Here is a 24511-nt window from a genome sequence, read left to right as displayed (position 1 = left end):
AATATTAATAATATTTAATAATATTAATAATATTTAATAATATTAATAATATTTAATAATATTAATAATATTAATAATATTTAATAATATTAATAATATTAATAATATTTAATAATATTAATAATATTATTAATATATAATAATAATAATAATATGAATAATATCTAATAATATGAATAATATTTAACAATATTAATAATAATAATAATGATATTAATTTTTATTTTATTAATTATATTAATATTGATAATCATACTCATAAGTATAATAATAATCATAACATGACAACAAAACTTGACTAATGTAATGGTTAAAGTTTCTATGGACAACAAAACTTGACTGATGTAATGGTCAGTGGGTATTACCTACGAACACAATATTCGTAGGTAAATTACCGACGTCTACATTACATATGGATTTTTGTTTGTGGGTAATCCGTATGTAATGTTTATTTACCTACAGATTTTGGTTGTTACCTATGAATTTCTTTCGTAGATAAACTAGATTTTTCTTGTAGTGGATGATACCATATCAAAATATAATACATTAAGTATGCACAAATTTAAATTATGAAAAATTTCTAAATTTCATATTGAATCTTTGTTCTTCCTCATTTGTTACTAGTATCATCAAATCAACCCACCAAGTAACTTGTGAAATAGTAATAAATGAAAAGATAAGAGAAATCTTATTAAGATTGTTACAACTTGTTTTTAATTGGATCCTTAAATCTTATTTGAAACAATTAAATTTTAAAAATTGTGAAACAAGTAATATTTTTAAGAATATTTTTTTAAAAAAAATATAAGAATAAGAGGAAGGCTGAATCTCAATTTGTAGTTTCAATGTTTTTTTATTAAATTTGTGCATTCTTGTATAAAAAATATAACATTTAAAGTAAACTCATCGAATTTGAGAAATAAGAAAATACCAAACTTCATTTTTTTATCATATTGGTTTTAAATTTAAAAGAAAAAAATATAGATATAAAACTAATTAGTATACAGAATATATAAAGAGAAAAAAAAAGTAGTTTCAACATTGTTGGCAGAAATGATATTTCGTTACAAGTAATATTTTTCCTTAAACATAATTAAGTTAAAAAAAATTAACTTCAACCTAGGGAGAAATGCTTAGTTCCAATGATTTTTCAAAGAAAATATTAGAATAATTTCCTACAAGAAAGTTTCCATGACCTCCCTAACAGGGATTTATTTTTAAAAATAATAACTATTATTTAAATTTTGATATGAGTTTAATTTGAAATTTTTCTTTAAATGTTAGTTATAATTTTTTATGGTTTTAAGATTTAGGGCTTCATGCTCCATAGCACACAAGAATGTCCTTCTTAATATACCATCATTTACGTGACAATATATTGAACAACCAAACACCTTTAATATTGAGTAGTTTATTGACTTATCAAATACACATTATTATAAGTCTTGAGTACATTAGTTGAAGATTGAGACTAGTTCACTAAGAAACATCTTGTGTTGACATACTTAGCCTAATGTTTTCTATCTAATCCAAAATGAGACAACATACCCCTTGCTCTCTCCGATAAGGTTTTGTTAATTCCTTTCACCTATTCTATTTTGTTGCAAAGTATGTTGAACATTGCAATGTCTCAGAAAACCTTCATCTTTACAAAAGTTATCAAACTCCTTAAAGGAGACTTCTAACACGATGTTTGTCCTCAAACACTTAACCTTCTTGTCAGTCTGATTAAGCAAATATATATATATATATATATACGTGTGTTTAAAATGACGGAAGACTTCAAATTTTTGTTTCATTATGAATATTCAAATCATCTTTGAATAGTCATTAATGATAGATAGGAAATATCTATTGTCTCCCAAAGAAGGAACTTTCAAAGGACCTCATCAATCACAATGAACATAGTTCAACATGTGCTTTGTGTTGTTCAGTGCCTTGGAAAATGGTTATTTATGAGGCTTACCATAGACACAATGCTCACAAAACTCTAAAACCTCTATCTAATGGTTACCCAATAACCCAACCCATGTCTGGAAGAAATGTCCATACCTCTTTCATTCTATGTGGCCTAAACACAAATGCCACAAAGCAGTATTAGACACAAGTAGAGATATACAATGTGGAGTGTCATAGTGAAACCTTTTAGGATATACAAGTTACCTACTAACTAGTTTTTTGCGTTATAACAATGTCCTTCTTCCCTAAAACTCACTTTACTCCACCTTCAAAATTATATATAAAATTTTTAACTTCCAATAGACACATTGAAATAAAGTTCTTCTTTAATGAAATGTGTGAACTTTTGAAAATATTCTTAGTGTTGCATCTTGCATACTAGTCTTAATAGACTCAATAACTAATATCTAATATTTGTAATAATTATCCTTGTTTATTAGAATATTAAAATCAATCCTCTCATTTCATTTTACATTGTCTTCAAGTTTAATGAAAAAAAAAAATTCCACAAAAAGTTAAAACAACATGTTAGATCAAAGACTATAAAACGACACATATTGAGTATAAAAATATGCATATATTATCTTTTTAGTGTTTTATTAAGTGATTTGAACTTAATCTTTTACATTTGTGTGTCTATCTCATACATCCTAATGTTTAATTAAATTATTAAAACCTTAAAATACAAATAATTTGTGGAATATTTGTATGTACTTGGAAATATTTCAAAACGTTGAGCAATTATTGAACGTTTGTGAATAACGAACCATTTAGGAATCATCCAATAAATGTTTGACCCAACTAAATAAATTTAGTTTGCCCAATCAAAATATTTCAAGCACCACTGAACCAAACCTCCAACCGTAATTTGTCATTCGCTACAACAAATTTCAAAAGAAAATTAGGGTTGCAGATTATGAATTGAATTTTTTCAACATAGGAGAGTCGGGGGATTTCGAACAACAGAAAACAAATATATTTTTTTTTCGTTAAAATAAATTAATTTTCATATACTCAAGAAACTACACACGACAACAATTGACATCGTGCATCATTTTAAGTCATGTGATTTTGGTACAAGAATTGAATATATATATATATATATATATATATATATATATATATATTTAATTTTAAGAACTAAACCAGCTCATTTTAATTTTAGAACTAAAACTGGGATTACATTTTAGGAATTAAAAACATATTTAAGCTTAAGAAATAAAAAAAATATTTATTAAATTAATATAAATAACAAAGTAAAAAATAGATAACAAAACTTACATATGAGACCCACTAATTTAAAAGTCAATTCTCTTATAAAACTTCAAAATAAAATAACACCAACTTAATTTTATGAATTCAAAATTATTTCCTTCTTACTTGAGTCTCTCCAACATACTGCCACGGTTTCGTTACTTTATCATACATTAAACATCTCATATTTTACTTTTCTTCAAATATTACAACTTAGATTTTGTCAATTTGTGTAGTTTCCAATATAAACGGTCAAAATATATGTGTATTTATAAACTTGTACTTTACAATTTTGAAGTTTAACCTACTATATGAAACTAATAAAGCTGATAAAAAATGAAATTAATAATGGACTCAATTTATTTTTAAAATCTATTATTTATTTTCTTCTAAATATTTTTTATTGAGCATTTTCTAATTATTATGTAATCTCACAGTACTTTTAGTAATTATATTTTAATTTAGGTGTATAATTCGAACATACTATGTATGACTTTAGAGTTTAAAGTTTAGGGTTTATGTTTCACTTATATCCGTCCTCGTTTCCATAATAGTTTCACTTCTCGACATCATATTTTCGGTATGACAAGTGTCACGTGTGGTGGCTGCAAAAATCCTCCAAAACTTAAGTGAGTTTTTGTTCATTAATTGTTCCTTAAAATCTAACTACCGAATTAAATGTGTTACTATTTATACTACTCTGTGTAATGGAGCTATTATTTTCTCTTCACTTTAGATTAAGTCCATTTATTTAATTTTTCATAATTAAACCTTTTTTTTTCTAACTTTGCCCTTAATAATTAACTAACTAATTTATTATATCCACATATCATTTTCTTAGTAAAACGTATGTATTTGATTTTTGCTTAAGACTTTTCTTGATTTTTGCATACCAGTTCACTGATATTAGGAAAACTTTGCTTCTCCACCTCTCACGTGAGTAGAATTAATTAAGTATAAAAAGGTTTTAAATTAATGTATATTTAAATTCTTAGTAATTTATAAATTTGGATAGTTTTAATTATTGTTGTTATATTATGTGTTTAAAAAATATTTTTTATTTTATTTTTTTAACTACTTTGTTGTTTGATTTTATAATTAATGGAATGACATTAGTGATATTTTTGTCATTATTCTTAACTTACTATTTGATTCTTTACTTTTTTTTTTTAATTCTTTAATTTGTTGTTTGTTTTTTAATTCGACGAGCACCTCTGACCGTTTCTAAGGTACTCCCTCAACTCAAAACAAATAACTCACCTCCACTCCTCTTCCATATTTATCATTCCTCTCATTTATTTATCACTCACACACTTGAAGTAACCCAACAAACAATGTACGAATCTTTGTTTGTGTTGTGTTTATGCAGATGAAATCTCATGCGTGAGAATCTCGTGGAGGGAATATTGCAGCTGCATGGCACGGGCTGTTGGCACATGCTACTATGACACATAGGTAGTAGGTGAGGTGATGGATAATATGGTCAAATCAAAGAGTTTCTCACCAAATATTCTCAACCCAACAGGGAAGTCTCTTTCACTTTCTTCGTTTTTCTTCTCCCTCTAATACCCAAAAATCTTAAAAATAAAATAAATAACGAAATTTGACTTTCATTATTTAAATATTTTTAATTTAAAGATTAAATCAATTAAAAAATTAAGTATCTTATAAATTTAAATCTTTTTAATTAAATTTATATTAAAAAATTGTTTTATTATGCTTTATTTTTATTTTTGTTGAAATTTCACTTGATTTTATTGTCAACTGAATAAAGTAAGGTCATGTAAACAATTTATTCATAAAATACACACTAAGATATTATTTTTATTAATAAAGTAAGGTCATGTAAACAATTTGAATGTTCATAGTAACCTAAGTATTTTAAAATAATAGTAACTGTAATAATTACTTAATAATATCTATAAAAGGAAGTACTTCATTAATTAACTAATTAACAAAGAGTGAATTTCTTTATTAATTATGAAGTAGTAAGTATAATTAATTTTAGTTAGTTAATTAATTAATTAATTAATCCCACAAACAGACACTGCTCCACATGGAAACTAGTGACTGGAGTGAGTCCATTATGTATGCATTGTCAAACCTCATGGGCCCCACTTTCTCTTCACGCGCGCTCTCATCCAACGGTTCATATCACACCCGCAATAAACGGAAGTGCATTTCCAAGAACCATGCTCATTCCATCCAACGGCTCACATTTCTTTCTCTCTTTCTCTCTCCTTCAATTCCTTAGACAAAAGAAAAATGCTACAAAGGCAAAACGCATTCTGACTAAAATTCTCTGTTTCTTCTTCATCACCGCCCTTCACTGATTCCTCTTTCATTTTGTTTATTTTCTTCCAAAATCTTAGGTCTTGCTCTGTCACTGTGATCTTTGACTCCAATTTGTTCCGTTCAAACGCTGCTGTCAATTTTGGTAAAAATAATTGTTTTGTGCTGCTGAGGTTCCAGTTTTAAGATCTATATCTCAAAGTTTGTTTCTTTTTTAAAAAAGAAGGATATATACATGTGATGAGTTTTGCACTACTGCTACATAGTGTTTTCTTTCCGAAATTGATATGCTGGTTTGGTGGGGGGCTTAGTTTGATGCAAAGTTTGTAACTTTACTGTGTGGTGGGCTGCAAAAATTCGTTTATGGTAATGGGTATGCAAGTTGAACGATGGATTATGTGATTGAGATTAGATTTAAGATTTTTCTGAGGATAATCATGATACTTTACTTTTATTTCTAAAAAAATCTTGCCTTTTCGTTTTAGTATTTTGGAGCTAGATTGGAGTGTTTTGTTCTTGAGTCCTTTGGTGTCTCTTTTATGGATGGCTGCTTTTGATTTTAAGATTAAGCCTTACTTTGACACTCTGTTCAGGTCAGGTTTTTGGGTTTGTCTTATCTGATAATCTGGAGTGGAGCTAAGTCAAGATGCCGTGGGTTTCCTTGTTTGTGGATCACAAAAGAAACTGTGTTCGCTTGGTGGTGTTTTTTCGTGTGATTCTGTAAATTAGTTCGCTCAGGTGAGGAATTTTGTCCTGTCAATTTGCTTCTACAGTTTGTAGAACTATTCTTGTTTTGTTTTTGATGAAATTTTATTGGAACGTGTCTTCTAACATGTTTTATGTCTATTGCTTGCCATGGAATGAAAACAATTGTGATGTTGGTATAATTGTTTTGTTTCATGGAGAACATGTTAGTTCCTATGACAACTTCTTAATATGTGAAACGATACATTGAATTTAGCTGCCATAGTTTTGTATGTTATGAACATTTTGTGGAATCTCATATTTTACATGTCATATTACCTCGGATGGTCTTATATTGTTTCTTGGCGTTGCGGGTGTAGTCCCATTAGGTTGCGAAGGAACTCTTTTATTTGGTTCTTCTCCATTTCATTTGCAAAGCTGTTGGGGGATTTGAGGATGTTCTTTGCGATAACAATAAAGAGATACCGAGCTGTGAAGGAAGTTGGACAAATTAAAATGAGTGTTGGAGTCATTGCGTACAACCAATTGATGCTTGTTTGCCAGGTAAATTTTTCATCTTCCTCACTTTTGGGTTGCCATGGAAGTTCTCTCTAATTGTATAACACGATTAGATTCAGTAACTGTTGTTGCTAGCAACAAACTCATATTTGGTTTTCCTCCTTACTATTACTGCTGTTTTACCACACCATTTTCTTTTGCAGGCTGAGTATTTTCGTCAGTTGCTCAAACCTGTTACGTAGTCTAGCTTTGAGGGACATTGGTTTGGGGGGGGATTGCCTTATATTGTACTTCATCATTAAAAGCTGCAGAGAGATGAAGTTTTAGTTTGGAAAAGTTGCCATTGCCACTTCATGTTAGATGGAAATTGGAATCACCTTAGCACCTGCTGTTTAGTTTTAACATTCCTTTAGGAACTTCCTTCAAGCTTTAGTACAGAATAATTGCCAGTTGCATAGGATAAATCAGCATTGCTCGTTGAACGTCACTCAGATTGAACAGATAATATAATGCAGACTCAGGAATATTTTCTCCCGAAGAAGATGGTACTTCCTTTGGCAGATGAGTCCATTGATGCTGATGCTCACATGCATCCTCCACTTGCTTCTGCCTTTGATGCGTTTTTACCTCCAGGTGTGGGGCAGATAACACCCTTTGAAAGATTTAAGTTGCAACCCTCTGAGGCTTGCCCCAAGAATTTTGTTATCTTTGATCAAACAGATCAGCGAAGTAGGATTATGTTCCATCCTGCAATGACCTACAAATTTAATAGTCCTGGCTTAGATGTTGATGCTACTTTTTCTCAAGATTTTGAGAAGAATAAAGTGAATGAAATGGAAAGAGAATTGTCATCTCCTTTTGAAGAAGATCCTAATGACATTGATGCACTGATGAGCATAGGAGGTGATGAACTAGAAGACTTTGATGAGGAAGAAGTAAGCACGGCGAGGACTCATGAACATTATGAAAGTTTATCTGATACTTGCTCCAGTTATTGCTCAAAATCAAGGAAGAAGAGGGTGCCATCATCTTGTGTACACAAGTGTTCTGAGGGTAGAGGTTGCTGCCACAATGATGGGAATAACCGGGAGATAAAGAGGATGGTGAGGATATTGAGAAATATCGTGCCTGGTGGAGGTAATCAAATGGATTCTGTCACTGTTTTAGATGAAGCGGTTAAATACCTCAAGTCTCTCAAGGTTGAGGTGGAACAGTTTGGAGTTGGACCATGAAGATGTAAGATGTTGCGCCAACAATTCAGTATTTCCCCAACATCGTTTGTTACTAGCCTCACTCACCATCCAAGTTATGAGAACAGGTCCTTGCTATCTGAGTAATAAATTATGACTGACATTTTACTGGTTCAGGTTATGTAAGAAAATACCATAAATAATGTTGTACTTTTAGGTTGAGCTTTACCTACAACTCAATTATTATTATGCATGCTGTTATGTTATGAATGTCCCATTAATATACATGGCCCAAGATAAATGCTTCTGGTACCTTGTCACAATGAAGTTTTATATGCTGCTGCCAAACTCCACTTTCATTTTTGAGTTGGATTTCATTTGATAGTACGCTCAGTTTGAGGTATGTTTCTCGCAAGTGTTGTATAACATGGCTGCTAAAGTTCTTGTTGACCTTTTTTTTCTTCTATATTTGATGTCATTTTCTTGTAAAAGTGTAAATTTGAAGCAACACAGAGATGAACGTCATGCATGCATTGTGTGTTTAAGTGGTGTTGCCCTCAATTAGTTTTGCAGTGTTAGTGGCGCACCATTGAAAAGCCTTTTTCAGTGGCCTTCCACCTTTATGCCGTTTTTGGCCCATGGCCATTCAAAATCCATTTAGCTGCATAACCGTTGGCACTCAAATTCTGAATTTTGCGCTTTCCCCCGGCATTGCTCTCAAGATAATGATTAAAGAATTAATAGATACAAATATTTTATTAGAAATTACCAAAAATACATTTTTTTGGTTCAGTTTGGTACAAGTTTTCTATAAATGTCATCAAGAAATAATAAAAATAAAATGAAAATTTGCATTAATTTATAAGAACTCTCGTTTGATTAAATAAGTTTAGAAAGGTATAAAAAGTATTTAACTTGTCAGAGAAAACCATTTTAATTTCTTTTGAGTATTCATGAATACTGAAGTTGTTCCAACCTAATTAGGTTCCATTAATACGAACCATATTTGGTTATTTATTTGGTGATCTCAAGCATAAAATTCAAATAACGGATCTGATTACATCCTACATCCTGGTGGAGGCTTAAATTGAAGCATATTTTATTCCAAAATTGTAAATATCGTGATGAATTTCAGGGGTACAGGATTTTCCCTAGCAGTTAAAAAGGAAATGTTAGGACTATTTGGATAAAAAAAAATCTTTCTCAACTGATTAATTCAGTTTGCAAGCAGGCTAAGACGGTCAACCTGCGACAGCCATATTGATGTCGGAGGGAGTTATTCAAGCTCTGAAAAATACCCAACCAGCATTGAAACAGTAGCGTCCCAAAATTTGTATAAAGAAAAGAATTTTTCATATATCAAATTGCTGCTATATACATTTAGATTTAGATTGTAAATACAGTGGGAAGGGAAACCTCACGGCCCTTGAGCACTTGCATCCATCATATCATTTTCTCTGATGCGCTCTAGGGTTAAACATATTCTGAGGAAATAAGCTGTCGAAACTCCAGCAGAACAAGACATTTGCATAGGTTAATGCATAATTATATAGGACTCGCTCTTGATATCTGCAATACTAGCAGCATTTATATCACTAACAGTTCTTATGCATGTTCAATAAACAAGGTTATACTGCTCAATTTTTAAAGATTATTATATTCCGCATAGATGTACTATTGTGCTATGCTGGATCATCATTTACGTTCCCCTTATGAACTCAGTCTCTTAGGGAAACAAAATGATTGTGAACAAGTTTCATGTCAAGCTTTAAGCAATCCATGTTAATATAAAAATAGTTTTATACAGATGAAGTATAGGAGAAATTAGAATTTAGACAATGACGTAAAACAGTTTGTGTATTCTAAAATCAAAAGTTGAATACTGCATGGATAATTTAACCAAAGGAATATATAGGCACCTGATTCTGCATGCTTGTTGCTGTAGTCCAGCGTTGAGGATGATGAATTGCAATTGAACTATCGGCAACAAAAGTTATTGTACTAGATTCTTCTGGTATGCCAGCAGCTTCCGCAGGTGGTAATTCTCTCATTACCCACAGTATCACTGCTGAAGGTATTGATGAACCTGGAAGAAGGATCATATTCAGATATAAAGGAGATGAAGCCACTTAAGAGAGTAATTAGCAGTGGTACGCTATGTGAAAGTTGAATGGAGAGCATAATCCAAGTATTAGATAGCAGGCTGTGTAACAGTTTCAAACACTTTTACGGAATGAATAGAAGATTCCTGCAACTGAACTAGTAACTGGTAACTAAATTAACAGCACATACCTACGAAATAATACAAAATGAGCATAAGAGAGGTGTAAGCATCATTCAGACGCTGCTGATTCCAGTTATACTGCATCTGCAATAATAAAACAATTTACATAACAAGAAAGTTCAGGAAATCTTAAACCTTTTATCAAGAAAAAAAAGTAGAATTCTTGCACTCATTTAACTCATACATACAGGGATGTCAGTTAAAAGTTCTACACATGAACTTGATGTGAAGCATAGTACGGAGACAATAGTTAAACCTGCAACCTGAGAAAACTGAATCCATCAACAATGTATTTAAATTTAATAAACACACAAACATGACAGCAGAAGACTGTATATTTCTATCTCAATATATGTCAATATATTTAAAATTAAAATAAGCATATAAAGTATGCATCAGATGAGAAGTTAGATTAAGTGATGGCAGCCATGGGTGTCACAGACCACCATGCCCCTGAAAAAAAAGATTCAAAATCACAGAGGCTAAACATTGTCCAGTACTCCAGTGGAAACGAGAAATGTAGTACCTTCCACATTTCAGATGAAGGTTTCTCGGCTCTCACTTTGCTCATTTTCAAGCATAATAGAATTCCTGTTAAAAGGAAATACAAAAATCATAATAACAACAGTTGACAAAAAGAGGCACACCACAACTCACTAGGCATCATACTATGACTAACACCTTTTATAGTATAAATTCATCTAACGTTATCACAAAATGAATTTTTATTTGCAAACGGAAATTTCCACTCCATGATAAGAAGAGATTGAAACCTTAATCTATACAAAATATAAACCCTAAACCCTAAATCCATACATTATAGATTGGTGTTTCATATGTTCTATTCTGTATTATTATCCCTAACCAAGCTATATCTATATGGATGGTTTGTGGTGAGTAATAATGCTTAAAAAACATCCTTTTCAACCTGCCAACTAATCAGGGTCAAATGTTATCACAAGTGTCCTGTAACCAAGCAAGAAATGTCACTTAAATAACATTTTTGTAAGTTGTCTGAAAAGGCTATGTTGGAGGAGTGATTTCAATTCAACATTATGGTTGGGAAATCATGCAAATGATCAATATTATTAAATTTGGAAACATGGAGAACGTGCATTGGTGCAGGTTATGAGAGTTGTGCAGGTACTCATACAAGTACCTCAGGCTTACAACAAAATTAGGTTACGTATCTCACAGATAGGTGAAAGTTTCATTAATCTTTCAGTCAATCTTTCCTAAAGTACATTTTTATATTAAAATGAAGGAAGGGAAGTTGGAAGGCACAAAAAGCATGAGATTAAGATATACCTCTACCTACTTGGACAGTAGTTAGTTGTAAATAAAAACATATCTACGTTGGTGCATAATAATCCATCTTTACCCATTCCCATATTGTCCTAGCATTATATGCTTTGACTTTTGTCAAACTATTCATCATATAAAAGCCAGTTATGGAACATTACTCTCAAAATGTTGGTATAAGCTAGATACATTTTGTTGCACAATCGTAGTGAGAAACACTTAGAAGACTTCACAAATGGGTCACAGCCAACATGTAAGAAAATATGATACCACTTTCAACTCAAAACCTAAGAAGACAATAGGTTTGTGGGTATTACTCACTTATATGTTTCTCAATTTGCCCATTTCTACACAATGTGGGACTCACTCCAACTCATGTTCAAACATCAAAACACCAACAAACTCCCCTTCAGGTATGAGTCTCCACATAGTAAACATATGAATTCACTACTAGGAAGACTTTTGATACAAAGAATCATATGCACACGGGATTCACCACCAACTCCATTGTACTCATCATCTAAACCAATCACCAGGGCAAATCACCAACTTTGACCCATTGGTCAAGATTTTCTTGATATTTCTCTCCCTTAGATTTTCAACAATGGTATCAAAGTCTATGGTTCAAGGTGGTCAACTTAGACAAGTATAATGAAGTTGGTGGTGGATCCTAGTGTGCAAATGATCCCTTGTATTGAAAGTCTTTCTGACAGGGCATCCATGCAATGTGTCAACTAGGTGATTGGCAATGCAAGTAAAGATCACCATTGAGTACTTGTGGACAAAATGTGGAAGGGACTCCCTTAAGATAGAGTTTGTTAGAGATCAAATATTAGTTGAAGTTCTGCATTGTGTAGAAATGAGCAAGCTGAGCCACATAGAAGTGAGATAGACCCATAAACTTGTTACCTTAAACTTTTGGTTTGATGGCAGTGTCTTGTTCTCTTATTTGTTTGGTTGGCTCGTGAACTTGGATTTCCCAACAAGTGGTCATAGCGGTTTTGATAGATTGTTACCACGTTGGATTTATTCTCAAAACCAGTTGGTATCAAGTGAAGTTGCCTAATGAGTAATGTACCCTAATAATTAAGACAGGCAATATTGGATTGCCCCACGTCTTCCTCTGCATATGCCTACCGAATTTGGAAATGCACAATAGAAACCATATGAATGCTAGAGATCCCCTTCACACACCATGGAAGCAACAACAATGCCTATCAACTTTAATAACATATTGTGAACAAAGGTAGGTCTAACTTCCTTCCAAAGGTGACATCAGGGGAGAAGAATTGCCCAAGATCTGTAAGGAGTATTCTAATCATATTCCTACCCAATTTCGGATATCTTAACACACTCCTAACAACTACGACTGAACATTTGTGCCATGATGTGTGGAGGATTAGACATTTTCAAAGATTAGGTAGCTTCTAAAAGCATATTAGATTTCATCTTAAAACTAATTGGCATTAAACTGCACCTCAGTAACTGACTTGGGCCAAGTGATCTCGAATTTTCCAACATGTACACAGTATAAACATAGTAGACATGTGTATGCCACTCTGTTTTTTTAGCAAGAATAAAGTCCTAGGTACATGTTATGTTACTATAACAGCTTTTTTGGCTATTCATGTTATTATTTGTATTTGTAAATAACTAGGAATAATAATAATCAAATACTACCTCCTTTCAGTTATAAGCAAAAAAAATCACACTTTTCTTATTCTCAAATATAAACAAATTTTAACTACTTTTACTTCATTTAATGATAATTTTCCTAAAATACCCTAACTTTAATTAATGTCTGACTTTTGGTTACACCAACATTATATGTATTTTTTTTATGAAGACATTTTAGGAAGAATACTAATAGATTAGTAAAATTTATTGCACTTACTTTCCCTAATCTGTGTGAAGTTAGTTTTTTTTTACATGAGAGTGGAGATAATAATAAATAGAGACTTTAGAATTACACAACGTAGTATCACATGCATTTTGAGGACATAAAATCCATTTAATTGGACAAGAACAGGCCTTCTAGATAATCTCAGCTTAATACATACATATGTATCTAGGTTTTAGTACTGCTCAACATTGATGCACTTCGACAGACAAACCAAGCAAGTATATATCCACTCAAGCAAAAGAAACAAATTACATTCAAATCTACTGAAACTTAAAATGGAGAAACAGAATAGCGGTTGCTCACCATAGCAGGCTAATGCTCCTCCCAACAAAAGCATTCCAATAGCAGAAAGATCTAAATATACCTGCAAGATAATTTTGGTCACAAACCATACTTCAAAGGGTTTTTTGGAATCAACACAGCGCTGCTATAGTGCCAATACAGGTCCCAATTCAATCTTCTAGTTGGAAAACTACACTAAGCCGCTCCACTACAGCAGCCCCTGTAGGCAGGGTCCGTTTAGCTGTTATAGCAGAGCTATAGTGTGCTACTTAAAACATTGATTATAAATAACAACAGTAACCAAAGCCTTGTTCCACTAGGTATTGGCTATATGAATCAAATGATAACATTGTATTTTGTCATTAACTAAATCCTCAGCAAATCCTTTTGGATCTAAGTCCTTTTTCATGGATAGATTATAATCAAAAGCTAAAATGACAATGGCCATACCTGAGCTGCCACTTCAGAATCAATGGGATTCTTTCCTAGTCCAATCCAGATTATCACAGCAAATGCCATCATGGTAATGAAAACTAGCAATGTAACCTGGAAAATCATGAATCATCATTATATACGAAGGAAATACATTGTAAAGTAAGTTATTAGACAACAGTCATAGTAAAGAGGAAAAACGATACCACAAAATCAAAACTACATAAGAAACATTCATTGTTTCGCATACCAAAATCACAATCTTTTGCCGATTTCCAACCCGAGAAAGCCGAAGAGGAAAGCACTTTCGATGGCTATCTATGCTTGCAATGTTTGATTCATTGGATGTCTTTTCCAGCAAAGGGCTGTCACAAAAACTTCCTTCGTAGTCATCATCATCATCTGCCTGATGGCAAAGGTCAACCCTGTGAAAGAAAGCCCCAATTCAAAGAAACTAGTTCATATTTAGCTATGCAACAATAACAACAAATCATCATCCTGTAGAGATATTGAGAAATACAGGGGCCTAAAATTTGATGAAATAGACAAACATCTTCAAAGATACATTCCAAAACTCATTCAATAAAGAAATTCTTTTCATGTCAATGGTAGCAAATGTCAATGTTGTGGATATGTACTAATACTCAAGCAGCTTGAATAGCAAATTTTAGCAATCATGCTACATAAATTAATCAAAGATTCACAACTACAGTTGTAAGATGAAAAAAAGAAATAAAAGTGACGAGCACGCACAAAAGGGATGGCATCACTCCTCAAGAGTAGGGATGGTGGTTTGGACCTGACGAGCATTTGCTAAATTTACTTACAATGTAGAGATTTTACCTATTAAATGGGTTCGGGCTAGGTAATTGATTACCCATGAAAATTGTGAGGGTCCATGTGGGTCTGGGTATCACAAGAACTATATAGAGAAATAACAATACAATTTTATCTTAATTGGAACTTCTTGCCCCAAGAGTTGGAGCACATAAGGCGTGTTCATCCATCTCATTACATATATATGACATCAAGTATTTAAGCCACACTTAAACCCTACAAAACCAACTTATAAGATGAGGTTTGTATCCACTTATATAGTATAATTTGATCATATCACTAGTTGATGTGAGATCTCCAACACATGATGTTAGAACTAACAAATGATGTGGTGATTTATGTAGAGAATCTTTTCATGAATTAAATGATAATCAATCTCAGCATGCTTCATTTGTTCATGCAAAATTGGATTAGGAGGCGATGTACAATGTTGCAAAAGCCATAAGTCAATATTATTCCTTTGTATTGGACCTTGCAAAAGAAGTATGCTTATCATTCTTCCATGACCTGGATTGGACCTTGCAAAAGCATTGTGCTTTTCACTTTTCCATGAAATGAAAATACCTTTGCTAAGAGCACTATAGCCATTAGATTAGATCACCTATTAGTTGGACAACTTGTTAAAGTTCAAGTGTGAATTGGAGTCTCACATTCTATAGAAGGGAAGGGAGAAGAGAGAAATGGGCCCACAATGGTTTGCATTCTCACACATTCTTGTACAATACATTGCATTATTTTGTACCTTATTCTTGACTTCTTGCTTTCCATTCTTCACCACCAAACAATTACAAGTTTGCAACCATCATGAGTCAAAGTTGAAATCATTTGTTTTGTGCATGACTTTGTACATGTTGGTTCAAAGAGGGTGGTGGTTGCCAAAGAAAAAAATGCTCAACGGGTGTGGTGGTTGCCCAAGAGCAAAGATGCTCAACGGGTGTGGTGGTTGCCCAAGAGCAAAGATGCTCTAAGAGTGCGACAACTGCCATGGTGCAAAATGCTAAGAAGGCACTCACAATTGGTAATGAGACAAATTGATTAGAGAGCGCCCACAACTACCAAAGAATGTTGCAACAAGTATTGTTTAATCAAGAGAGAGAGAGTCAAAGTGAAATAGTTAAGCGTATTGTTCACTCCAAGAGAAAAAGTCAAGTTGACAAAGTCAGGGCCAGTGTCTCTTGGGAAAGTCATTGTCTAACAACAAATGAATGACAAAACATGTCACGGAGGATAGTACTCCTCTTATCCCATATGGTAATAATAGCTTGTAATTATGTATCTTGTACACACGAGTACTTTGATTTATAATGAAGAGATGAAATAATAAGGAACAAAATCAATAACTAATAATATAAAATATTTGCTGACATATTTCCAAATTTGATGTAATCAAATCATACCATATTTTCCTATTTAATGTAATCCAATCATATCTTTAATAGGGGTAATGTGATTAAATTAATGACCAACATAAGCATGTGGGTATGGGAACATATAATTTTACCTAGCACCTATCCATTGCCATCCCTACTAAAGAGGGTTTGCAAGTACTTGCTATAAGTAAATTTTTCTAGGAAGCTAGTTCATCAAACAAATTTAAATGTCATAACAATAAGCAAGATTACATACCAGAAGGATAAAAGAAGAAGAAATGCTGCAAAAAAAAGTACTTTGGGGAAAGCTGCAAAACAATTTTCAACAATTCAAACATTTTAATTAAGGATGAAAATATATCACAGGTGTCTAGTCAATAAAGAATGGAGGCTTACCCATAAACATGAAACCACAAGAGTGTGACCAAAAGGTCCATCCATTGCAAGCAGCAATAAGTGTCAATGCCAAATAAATGACATAACCTGAATTTTTAAATTTAGTAGTTTAGAAGGAATAAAGAGAAAACGTACGGAGGGTTATGAATTATTGACAGCTCATATTTTATTCATCGACACATGTATTTTGTTACAAGTCTAAAACAAAACCATTCTCATATTGGACAGATGACAAAGAAGTTATCAAAAGAATATCTCTTCTGCACAGAAGAATTGTTATGCATGAAACTAAGGTGGTTTTACATTAAATTCATTGCCTAAACCCTATACTTATGATAAAGCTGTCTCAGATTATTTAGATGGCCATTGCAAGCCACCCACGATATCAGCCTTTGCAATCTTGGAAGGCCAAAAGGATGACAGACTTGCCAAGTTTTCAATTATGATCAAGGAGCATGAGCAACGAATTCACCTTGATAAAGTTATAAGGGAAAATTGGGACCCCATTTCATTGCACAATCAAATTTATCATGATCTACGAAAAGATACTCGAAGTATGTTTTCCATTAAATGCAAGATTCCAGATTTAAGTCTGCCATTCACTGCACAACAGATAAGATTGGACTAACTGTAAAAAGTCTAAGACTTTAGTACTTGACCTATACCATTTAAAGAATTTCTAATTAACATGAAATAGCATGACTTCTATTATGACTTTCTAACCCACAAGTGGATTTGGTGAAATATTTATCCTAGAAATTTAGTCTATACATACATACATACATACATGACTCTCCCTGAACAACAAAACCAGGAGGTTGCTCCATATAAATTTCTTCCTACAATTTCCCATTAAGAAAAGCATTTTTGACATCCAGGTGATAAAGAAGCCATCATTGAAGAGCTGCCATGGCCATGAATAAGCGAACATAAACCATCTTTGCTATTGGTTAAAATGTATCACCATAGTCTAAACAAAAAATTTGTGTATAATCTTTAACCACAAGACAAGCTTTTAGACAATCAATAGTGTACCATCAGGACCAACTTTGATAGCGAAAACCCACCTCCAACCAATAATAGAATTCCTAGAAGGTAAAAGAACAAGTTCCCAAGTTCCACTGGTCTGAAGAGCACTTATTATCAAGCATTGTCTGACACCAACCAGGATGAGCTAAAGCATCACCTACAGACTTTACAGACACGTAAGAAATAGACGAAAGGCAGGTATAAAAAGGTTGAGATAGTTGATGGTAGCTTAAAGCAGTATAATGTGGAGAAGGATTACGGGTAAAACGTATTCCATTACGAAAAGCAATGGGAAAATCAAGTTCAACCATTGAAGCTAGAAGATGCGGAGGATTTGGCACTAGAAGAGAGTCATTCGGTGGATGATGAGAAGCCTGACGATGACTATAAACTTGAAAAGGTGGTGGAGGCAGGAAATCTTTAGGTACACTAGACATAACAAGAGGATCAAAGACAAAAGGAATATTGTACTTAATCAGATGTAGACATAGGTGAAGATAAAAACTTAAAATAAAGACTCAATGAAAGTGACATATGCCGAAATGAAATAACGGTTAAGAGAGGGTGCGAAATATTGATATCATTTTTGAGATCTAGTGAACCATAAAAAACACATTTGTTGTGTGACCTAGCAGATAATTTATCAAGATCAGGACAAAAATTGTAAACAGAAAATGTAGACCCAAAAACTTTAAGTGGTAAGTGATGAAAAGGTTCATGAGGAAATAAAATAGAATGAGGAATTTTATTCTCTAAAACCGAAGATGACATGCGATTAATTAGATAACATGCACTAAGAACAACATCACCCAAAAATCTTTGAAGAACATCACCATAAATTAAAATAGTGTGAGTAGTTTCAACAGGATGTCTATTCTTGCACTCAGCCTCCCCATTCTGATGAGAGGTACATGAGGTTTGATGAAGAATGCCATGAGATTTTATAAAAGTGGTTAAAGAACGAGAAAAATACTCACAAGCATTATCACTGATGAGAGGTACATGAGGTTTGATGAAGAATGCCATGAGATTTTATAAAAGTGGTTAAAGAACGAGAAAAATACTCACAAGCATTATCATTGCGTAAAGTTCAAATCAAACCTCCAAATTGATTTTTAATTTTGTTATAAAAAGATTGAAATATAGAAAACACCTCAAAACAAGTTTTCATAAAAAATAACCAAGTATATCTTGAATAATCATCAATAAAAGTAAAAAAATACTGAAATCCTAAATTAGACTTAACACAACTTGATCCCCAAATGTTAGAGTGAACTAAGGCAAAATGGGATGAAGCACGTTGTGAGACATTACTAGGAAAAGAACTGAGTGTTTACCTAAATGACATGACTCACAATACAAACTACAGACTTTTGACAAACTTGGAACAAGGTGTTGCGTCTTGACAAGACTAGGATGACCTAGTTGAGCATGAAGGAGAGATGGAGAATCCATGACCCTACCAACATGTTCAATTGTTCATAGGTGATAAAGACTATGAGACTCACATCTAGTGCCAATTATTTGTCCCGAACTCCAGTGTTGTAAACAAACAAAATCTTTGGTAAAAGAAATAACACAATCAAGGGAACATATCAGACGACAAATGGATGATAAGTTGAAGGGAGACCTAGGAACATAAGCTTAACTCAACCTTACAAAACCAATTTATAAGGTCAAGTTTACACCTATTTATATATTATGAAAAATCTTTATCTCTAGTCAATGTGGGATCTCCATCCCCCGCCCTTCTCTCATGGCAAGACCCCCCAACTCGTGCGTGAGACTATATATTTATGGGTATTCCAATAGTGGCTCGATAGTGGGTGGTTTGATAAGTCTAAAAAAAACTTTTGTTAGGATAAACTCTAAATGACGCTGATACCATATTAAGAATAAAGAAATAAAAAAAATATAGGATTAATATCCCTTGTGTAAATTACACACATAGGATTGTTTATTTATAGATGAAAATAATAACAAAATAACAGAAACTATGGACTAAACATTCAACACTTTCTAAAAGTTGTAACAAGGTAATTGTCTCTGTGACAGACTTACTATCAAGTTTACCAATATGCTAAAGAATTCTGACCAAGGCCCAAGCATCATTAGTCCTTTAGCCTTTAGGGATCTAGCTGGGATTCATCCCCATCTTAAGCACCCATTCTTATGAAAAATGGAAAAGAAAATGACCAGGAGTAAGGAATACAAAGCCTTTTTTCCTTGGTAATCAAATTCTCAGTATATATAGCACTGTTAATAGCCTGACATTTCAGAACTGGTAAGTGCTTCATAGGTGTATATATTTATTTCTTTTTCACTTGAATCATACTTCTGGGATTTTGGTGACATTTCAAGAGGCATAAGGGAAAATGAATGTAAAGTATCAAACATAACTGTTATCACTCAAAATTTACACTAGTGAAAGATGTGACAAAACTACAATGGATGTTTGATAGAGAAACACTAGAAATATAGCCATCTCAGCCAAGGTATTAACCTAGAATAGAGAAAGAAAACTAAGAAGCGAAATAGGTAAAGCAGGTCAAACTGCCAAAGTATAGAGGAACTCTCATGTAAAACAAACTTGAAAATTGGCAGTACTAATGAATGGCAAGACAATTAAAAAGTCGAATTTTCTTATGAAATGATGTAGCCATGAACCAAATCTACCTAAACCCAATCACTTATGAATTTATAACAATTACTGGATAAAATATCAGAATTGGCTCCTATAGTGTAGCAAACCATGAAATGCTAAATGGCTTAAATTAATTAACCATAAATACAAGAGAGGTACAAGAGAGGAAATGATGACATAAATAACACATACAATATACTTGAACATCAAAAGTAAAATACAACTAACCCAAATTAGAAGATCCAATCAATAGATGGAACACCTGCATCACACCATATTTACATTTCATTAGAAGCTTAATATGTATAAACAAATCCTGGGGTAATAGCAAGTAAAAAAAGCCTAGAATTGAGTAGAGCATGAAAACTAAAAAACCATAAAAGTTTATATATTTATAAAAATTCAGAGACAAAAATTCCTATGAGCAACGTTATACAAATGCATAACTGCATTGCAATATTTCTATCCTTTCTTATTATAAAGGACAGCACTAACTTGAACTATTTCATAGACACTTGGACATTACATTGAAATTGTTGCATACATTCAGAATTCAACATTCTTACACAAATATCTAACACCCCAAAGCATCAACAAAATATATAAACGATGCAAGGCAGAAAGGATAAAGAAGAGCAGTTGAATTCTGCAGTGAAAGCAGCAAATATTTCCATCTAGGAATTACTAAGCACAGTAACTTCAAGTAGTCACGAAAGCACATTCTTCTAGCCTTCAATATGCACACATTAGACCAGTGACTCATATCCTAAAGCTCTAGCGAATGCTACAATGGAAATCCTCTCATATCTCGATAATTGGTATAGACATAATTCCAACAGCACTGCTATACACAGGCTATAGTACTAACCAGTAAATGGCGAATGACAACCAATCACTTAATACATTTACAACACAAACAGATTCATCTATTGAGAAAAGATCCGGTTATAGCAGAAAATTCGACAAGTAGCCTTTAAAATGCACTTACTTTTTGCCGAGTCAAACCAAGCTGCGCGTTTCTCAAGTGAATCCTCATCAACTGCAGCACCCAATTAAAAAAGAAAAAGAAAACGACAATAAGTAAACACATATAACTTAGTCTTCAGCACTTCCACTTTAGCACAGAGCTTAATATCTCAAATCAGTGTTATGGAATATCAACGAATCCCAAAAACTAAACAGAGACAAAGTGCAACCACAAAAAAGTCAACTTAAAGAGTAGCTAAAATTAAACCAATTAGCCAGACAAGCATACCACTAAAACTAACAATTGAATATTAAAAAAAAAAAACGGTTCAACAAAAAGCCCTGAAAATTAAAACATCTAATAACATCAAATGATTGAATTCAGAAAACCGTCACCGCACACGATAACGGAGAAGAAACAGAAAAAAAAAGGCTCAAAATGCACGTTTATTTTATCCTCTCGAATCCAACACATTCTCTCGGTTCGGCATGTTCCAAATCGAAATTAAAGAAGAAAACCTAAATTGTGGAGCGAGAGGCAAATGCAGGAAGCAGCGTAAGGGAAAACCTGGAAGAAGGCAAGGGAAGCAACGAGGGCGTGAAGAAGAGCGAGAGCGAGATTGACAGCGAGGACTAGACGCGGAAAACAGTGAGCGTCTCTGAATCCCGACATGGCCTCGTGCGTGTGAAACAAACAAACAGCGCCTGTGTTGTTCTTTCTCCTTCTCCTCTGTTCTGCTCACTCCTCCAGATCTACGCGTATATACGCATACGCATATGCATGTGATGCGTGGGTGTATCGTATCGCATCGCAGATTCATTCACAGCATCCGCAGCACCAACAAAACGTGACACACTTAGCTCATCCATTAGAAACAAAATTAAATAAAATATAAAAGTTAAAAATAAATATACTAATTAATTAATTAATAATATAAGGTGAACCCACCCTACGAATTATGGTCGTGGTGAGAAAGCAAAGACCACTTCTTTCTCTGCTTCTTTTCTGTCACACACTGCACATAAACATTCTCGCTTTTTTAGGGTTTTTTTAAAATAAAATAAAACCCTTTCCTTCAGTTGACTTTCTGCTTTGACTCTTGACTCATGATCTCACGTGTGTATTGGCTTTTAAATAATTTTGTTTTGCAATTAATAGCTATTTATTTGCTTGATTAATTCATTAATTGTGTTCATCTCCCCACCCTCCCTTTTGGTCCTACAATTGGAGGGCTAAGTGGCCCTTGCTCACTCATAATAGGTTTAAGATTAAGGAAATTCTATTGTATAAAAAGGGTTCAATATATTTTTACTCCATCATAATTTTTTTATGATATTTCATATTTTTTAATTTTTTTTATCTTTAAGATTTTGTGTGTGTTATATTATGGGTGCCGATAAGAGTCGGATAGCGGGTGACTTGATAAATCCAATAAATACTTGTTAGGATAGTCTCGAAAATGGCTCTGATACCATATTACGAAGTGGATTTAAGTCTAACTCAACCCTATAAAACCAGCTCATGGTGAGGCTGACACTCACTTATATACAATGAAATGTCTTAATCTTTAGTTGACGTGAGATCTCTAACATTCATAAGAATAAACTTAAAATTGATAAAAAATACTTAAAAAAAAAATGCATGTTAATAAATAAATATTTTTATAAATACTTTTTTTGAAAGAATTTCTTCGTAACAAAATATAGCAGCAGGCTAATTTAGTCACTTGCGCCTATAAAATAAAATAAAATTCAAGTACATCACATCCAAGTGTTAATAATTCCACCTTTTCTACACTTACCAAATTTTTGCTGTGAATGTAGTAATGGGAGAAAGAAGATTATATATATACACACAAGTGGAGCACATGCGTTATCATGAACTAAAAATTACTATTTATATTATTATTTTTATATTTAATATATGTAATTTATAATCTGAATACCAGAAGTTTTAGAAAAACTGTATAAATTTGTATGAAAAAATAAGTGTAAATTTTATAAAGTAATTGAAGTGTGTGCCTTTACTTTTAGTATGTAAGTTGTTTATTTATTTTTTTAAATTTTAAAATATGTTAAGATAAAATAGGAATAAGAGATATATCATAAAACGAAAATAGATATATTGTTATATATGTAATAGATAGATTTTAGATATATTTTAAAATGTTAAGAACTATTTATATTTAATTGTTTTTGCTAAAACAAATCTCATGAAATAGTAAAATGTAAGAAGAATCATTATTAATTTAAATTAATTTAGGTTTAATATGATAGTTGATAAATTTACATGTTAAATTTTTTTCATATAAATCAATATAAACAATTTAAAATGTATACATTAAATCAATTTAATTAAGGTTAAAAGATTAATAATTCACATGCTAATAAACTTATTCACTTTCAAATAACTTTAATTTTAGATTGATTCCATAATATGTTGGAGGTCCCACATCGACTAGAGATTTGTATAATTCATTCTTTATAAGTGTGTGCAAACCTCACTTCATAAGTTGGTTTTATGAGGTTGAATTAGACTTAAAGTCCATTTTTAATCTAGTATCAGAGCCAAGTCCGAACTAGTTGAATACTTGTATTAGGAATTCTCGAATTGATTTTTTAGTCATGAGGAGTGTCTGTAAGTGAATGTAAACCTCACCTCATAAATAAATAGAGAAAACAATTGAAACAATAAATATCATACAAGAGTCATTGCATGTAAATATACATATGTAAAAGTATTATATAAATGACAAATATTTTTTCAAAAAAAAACAATACATGTTGTAAAACATAAAATACCAACACATGGAGTATCGTGAATTTCCCTTCCTAAAACATATAATATAGAAAAGAAAATGTTATATACATAGAACAATATATCTCTAACAATAAGGAACATAAACATCCTACACAAGTTAGTTTTCATATAAAAGGTAGAAATATTTCTCCCTTTTTGGTTGCGAAAAATTATTATTACTGAAATTACCTTTATCTGCAATGACATCAACAAATATAATTAATATCTACAAAATATTACTAAGACTACATTGTATATAGGTTAGTACTGATTTAACTAACCCTATAATAGAATGTCATAAAAATCTTAAATAACTATAATAGAATAATCATTTAATAATAATCAACAATAAACACTTTTAACTACAA

General features: G+C 32.3%; 2 protein-coding genes across 3 annotated transcripts; one reads left to right on the top strand and one right to left on the bottom strand.

Moving 5' to 3' along the window:
- Positions 1-6930: 6930 nt before the first annotated feature.
- Positions 6931-8164, top strand: LOC137811730 (basic helix-loop-helix (bHLH) DNA-binding superfamily protein). The gene has a single exon (XM_068613568.2). The coding sequence runs from the start codon at positions 7218-7220 to the stop codon at positions 7938-7940; it is 723 nt and encodes a 240-aa protein (XP_068469669.1). The 5' UTR covers positions 6931-7217; the 3' UTR covers positions 7941-8164.
- A 1042-nt stretch (positions 8165-9206) lies between these two features.
- On the bottom strand, positions 9207-22377 carry CAND3 (tobamovirus multiplication protein). 2 transcript variants are annotated; one of them, XM_068613567.2, is made up of 14 exons: positions 22293-22377; positions 21912-22204; positions 21366-21416; positions 20606-20639; positions 16705-16791; positions 16565-16616; positions 14352-14526; positions 14120-14215; positions 13691-13751; positions 10709-10773; positions 10371-10445; positions 10191-10266; positions 9818-9984; positions 9207-9467 (listed from the first exon to the last, which is right to left on the bottom strand). In XM_068613567.2, exons 2-14 carry the CDS (start codon positions 22014-22016, stop codon positions 9444-9446), a joined length of 1068 nt encoding a protein of 355 aa, XP_068469668.1. In that variant the 5' UTR covers positions 22017-22204; positions 22293-22377; the 3' UTR covers positions 9207-9443. The 2 variants fall into 2 exon arrangements, with proteins under 2 accessions (XP_068469668.1, XP_090154816.1); XM_090298690.1 differs by lacking the exon at positions 9207-9467 and having other exon boundaries at positions 9652-9984.
- Between the last annotated feature and the right edge of the window lie 2134 nt (positions 22378-24511).

This window comes from Phaseolus vulgaris, chromosome 2, assembly GCF_051622355.1.
Source record: "Phaseolus vulgaris cultivar YP4 chromosome 2, ASM5162235v1, whole genome shotgun sequence".
In the NCBI taxonomy this organism is placed as follows: domain Eukaryota; kingdom Viridiplantae; phylum Streptophyta; class Magnoliopsida; order Fabales; family Fabaceae; genus Phaseolus; species Phaseolus vulgaris.
The sequence above is the reverse complement of the archived record's forward strand: the minus strand, read 5'-3'. Positions and strand labels throughout refer to the sequence as shown.